Source organism: Rhinopithecus bieti, unplaced genomic scaffold, assembly GCF_001698545.2.
Source record: "Rhinopithecus bieti isolate Rb0 unplaced genomic scaffold, ASM169854v2 scaffold_15283, whole genome shotgun sequence".
NCBI classification, from domain to species: domain Eukaryota; kingdom Metazoa; phylum Chordata; class Mammalia; order Primates; family Cercopithecidae; genus Rhinopithecus; species Rhinopithecus bieti.
In genome coordinates this window covers 207,918-212,337 of record NW_016808172.1, presented here as the reverse complement: position 1 = coordinate 212,337, position 4,420 = coordinate 207,918, and the positions used below count along the sequence as shown (strand labels likewise).

At 56.2% G+C, this 4,420-nt stretch overlaps 1 protein-coding gene across 1 annotated transcript in view; it reads right to left on the bottom strand.

Moving 5' to 3' along the window:
- The window catches only part of MISP (mitotic spindle positioning), a 20,936-nt gene that overhangs the window by 4,845 nt on the left and 11,671 nt on the right, over window positions 1-4,420 (bottom strand). Inside the window, 6 exon segments of the mRNA XM_017885673.1 lie at window positions 947-1,077; window positions 1,918-2,400; window positions 2,403-2,759; window positions 2,762-2,935; window positions 2,938-3,006; window positions 3,009-3,289. Coding sequence (XP_017741162.1) covers window positions 947-1,077; window positions 1,918-2,400; window positions 2,403-2,759; window positions 2,762-2,935; window positions 2,938-3,006; window positions 3,009-3,289 — 1,495 coding nt within the window.

Genomic DNA, 4,420 nt, shown 5'->3' with positions numbered 1-4,420 from the left:
GGCTCAAGCCTGTAATCCCAGCACTTTGGGAGGCCGAGATGGGCGGATCACGAGGTCAGGAGATCGAGACCATCCTGGCGAACACGGGGAAACCCCGTCTCTACTAAAAAATACAAAAAACTAGCTGGGCGAGGTGGCGGGCGCCTGTAGTCCCAGCTACTCGGGAGGCTGAGGTGGGAGAATGGCGTGAACCCGGGAGGCGGAGCTTGCAGTGAGCTGAGATCCGGCCACTGCACTCCAGCCTGGGTGACAGAGCGAGACTCCATCTCAAAAAAAAAGAAAAAAGAAGTAAATATCTGTGACCAGGTGCAGCGGCTCACGCATGTAATCCCAGCACCTTGGGAGGCCCAAGTGGGCAGGCCACTTGAGGTCAGGAGTTCGAGACCAGCCTGGCTAACATGGTGAAACCACATCTCTACTAAAAATACAAAAAAAATTAGCCAGGCGCGGTGGTGCATGCCTGTAATCCCAGCTACTCGGGAGGCTGAGGCAGAAGAATCACTTCAACCTGGGAGGCGGAGGTTGCAGTGAGCCAAGATCATGCCACTGCACTCCAGCCTGGGCGACAGAGCGAGACTCCATCTCAAAATTAAAAAAAAAAAAAAAAAAAGAAACTAATGCTGGTGATGATGACAAATTGCCACTGTCCTCTTCCTCCAAGCAGAGCTGGTCCTTTGGTCTTTGATCCTGGAGATGACCTCCTGATGGGGATAAAGACGCCAGCTTATATGGCCTCTCCAAGCAGAAGCCCAGAGATAGGAGGGCATCCAGTTTATCATCTTTTACCTGACATCTGCAGGAGACTGAGGAACGGCCAGGGGTGGGGCAGTAAGGGAGACAGTGCTTGAACCCAGGTCAGGCTTGAGTCCTGCTCGAACCTCCCGTGGCCCTAATAGGGGCTGTCTGATCTCAGCCTGGCCTCTGCAGAGACAGGTTCCAGACTCACCCATTGTTCCTTCTTTCTCTGCCCAGGAGAAGCACTGTCCACTGAATCTTCCGCCGTCCACGCCAGGCTTGAGTGCAGGTGGATGGGGCTGAAGAAGGGAGACTCAGACACGGAGTAACTGCCTGTGATGCCTGTGGGGGGCAGGGAGGGCAGAACACGAGAACATTTGTCAGACCTCTGCTCGGGAGACAGAGTCTCTAGCCAGCAGCGAAGGAGACAGGTGTATGCACAGACAGAGCAGATGACTAGCTGGGAAACTGACAGATTGACCAAAGTAGCCAGTCAGGAGAAATTGGATGCACAGATGTGCTGACATGCAAGGTGAAAACATTTAAGGTGACACAAGGAATATTTCATATTGATAAAAGGTGCAATTGTCCAAGAGGATAAACATATATGAACAGGCCAGGTGTGGTGGCTCACGCTTGTAATCCCAGCACTTTGGCAGGCCAAGGCAGGGTGGATCGTCTGAGGTCAGGAGTTCGAGACCAGGCTGGCCAACATGGAGAAACCCCGTCTCTACTAAAATACAAAACTAGCCGGGCGCGGTGGCACATGCCTGTAATCCCAGCTACTAGGGAGGCTGAGGCAGGAGAATCACTTGAACCCGGGAGGCGGAGGTTGCAGTGAGCTGAGATCGCACCACTGCACTCCAGCCTGGGTGACAGAGTGAGACTCCATCCCGAAACAAAACAAAGCAAACCACAAAACATATATGAACATTTATGCGCCTAACAACAAGGCATCCAAATCCATAAAGCAAAAGTCCTAAGATAAAGTTGACACTTCTCTCCAAAATCTACATTTTAATAGACAGACAAACCAGCAGACTGAGGGGATGAACAGTCAGGAGGTGTTGTCTCCCCAACCCCAGCCCTTCCTGACAGCCTCAAACTCCACCTCCCCACCCTCCCCTGCTCCAGCCTCTGCTGCCCTGAGCCAAGCAGCCAGTCCCTGGAGCCCCTTCTCACCAGATGCCTGGGAGGAGCTCCTGGAGTTCTGGTCAGAGTTCTCATCTGGTGTTGGGGAGAAGACCTCTGGGAAGAGAGCATTCCTCCGCTCCTCTGCCACCTCTCGCTCCCGGCGCAGGACACTCTCCCTCTCCCTTTCCAGCAGGTCAGATGACTGGGACTTCTGCAGCCTGAAGGCCGGGGCCCCAGCCACCTCCCAGCCCCAGCCATGGGGAACTTGGGCCTGCTGGGGCTCGTCTGGGGCCCTGAACTGCAGAGGACGCAGGCGGAAGTACTCCCACCTCACGACACCCCTGTTGGCTTGCAGGGATTCCCGAGGAGTCTTTGATGGCTCCTGCTTTGTGCTCAGGGGTTTTCCGGAGGATTCTGAGAGATGCCTCGGGGACATCGTGGCCTTTGGTGAAGTTGTAGCCTTGGCCTCCACTGTGGAGAGGCTGCTGGGCTTGCCAAATGCTCCGAAGGCCGAGAATTCTAGCTGGGGTTCCCGGGGCTCAGGTACGGCTGGTAGGCATCAGGTGGGATACGGTTTACCTTCCTCAGTTCTGGAGCTGGGTCAGCCGCACGGGCATCTGGGGCCGGACCGAGGATGGAGTCTGAGCTGAGGGCTCTCCGGAGTCCAGGCTGGGGATCCTCCGAGACCCAGTCGGGTGTGGACACCCGGCCCACCTGCAGGCCCTCCCGTCGGTGGTCTTCCTCGCGCTGTGTCTCCTGTACCATGTCCCGCTGCACGTAGAGGGACGGGCGCCCTCTCTCCCGCCGTGGGGTTGTGATCAGGCTCACCTTGGTCAGCAGTGGCCTGGCAGGGATTTCCACCAGCTCCTGGTGGTCAGATCCCCGCCGAAGCCCCTCTGCTTTCGCAGGTCTGCCTCACGCTCCTGAGCCAGTCGGATCTCCCGCTCGATGGGCGTCTCCTTGGGAGTCTCCGGGGACTCCACTGGGGCCAGGGAGCCAGGGTCATCCACATCTTGGACACTGGCCCAGGTGGGCACGACACGAACCTTGTTCTCTTCCCTGACCACCCCTTCACCTGGGGCTTGATGGGGACTACATGCCCGTTGGCCAAGTGGGGCTTGTCGAAGGCCTTGGGGCCTGGCTGACCCCTGGGGATATGCCTGCAGGGGCCCCCCTGGCCAGGGAACTATGAGGGACCTCCTTGTTCGCCTGCTCCAGACTCAGGAACTGCTGTCTTGCTGCCAGGAAGTCAATCTGCTCCCTGTCAACTGTGTTCTCCTCCAGGGGCGTGGACCGAGGTGGGCCAGGGGTCCTGGGGTCTCCGTGGTCAGGGGCGCCCTGGAGCGTGGCCACGGTGCCACTCTTCCTGACTGCCTGGCCCTGGATGATGGCCCAGCGCTCCCGCTCCAGGTCGCATTGCCTCCTGGGGACNAAAACCATAATATTCCTCACGGCATTAAATATTCCTCATGTCATGAAAAGCGACGCGAGGAATATTTTCTTTTTTTTTTCGAGACAGAGTCTCACTGTCACCCGGGCTGGAGTGCAGTGGCACCATCTCGGCTCACCACAAGCTCCACCTCTCAGGTTCACGCCATTCTCCTGCCTTAGCCTCCCTAGCAGCTGGGACTACAGGCGCCCACCACCACGCCCGGCTAATGTTTTGTATTTTTAGTAGAGATGGAGTTTCACTGTGTTAGCCAGGATGGTCTTGAACTCCTGACCTTGTGATCCACCCGCCTCAGCCTCCCAAAGTGCTGCATTACAGGTGTGAGCCACCGTGCCCGGCCGAGGAATATTTCATATTGACAAAAGGAGCTCTCATCCAAGAGGATAAACATATATGAACAATTTTGGGTCTAACAATAAGGTTCGAAATTCATAAAGTGAAACTCCTAAGGCAAAGCTCTGTGGCCTGTAGGTCCTGGAGTCAAGCCTGGGTTCATGAGCTGCCTAACCCTGGGCATGTGAGACCACCAGGGCACCAACAGTGGGGTTCACTGGAAGCCCCGAGCCAGAGTATGACAGGCACATCCCTCCTTCTCTCCTTCTCCCTCCCTCCATCCCTTCCTCACTTTGTTCCTTCCCTACTTCCATCCCTCCCTCCCTCCCTCCTGCCTTCTCTTCCCCGTTTTTTCTTTTCTTTTCTTTTTTTTCTCTTTTTTTCAAGACAGAGTCTCGCTCTGTTGCCCAGGCGGGAGTGCAGGGGCACAATCTCAGCTCACTGCAAGCTCTGCCTTCCGGGTTTACGCCATTTTCCCGCCTCAGCCTCCCGAGTAGCTGGGACTACAGGCGCCCGCCACCTCGCCCAGCTAGTTTTTTGTATTTTTTAGTAGAGACGGGGTTTCACCATATTAGCCAGGATGATCTCGATCTCCTGACCTCATGATCCGCCCGCCTCGGCCTCCCAAAGTGCTGGGATTACAGGTGTGAGCCACTGTGCCCAGCCTCTCTCTCTCTTTCTTAGAAGTAAATATCAGGCCGGGTGCGGTGGCTCAAGCCTGTAATCCCAGCACTTTGGGAGGCCGAGATGGGCGGATCACGAGGTCAG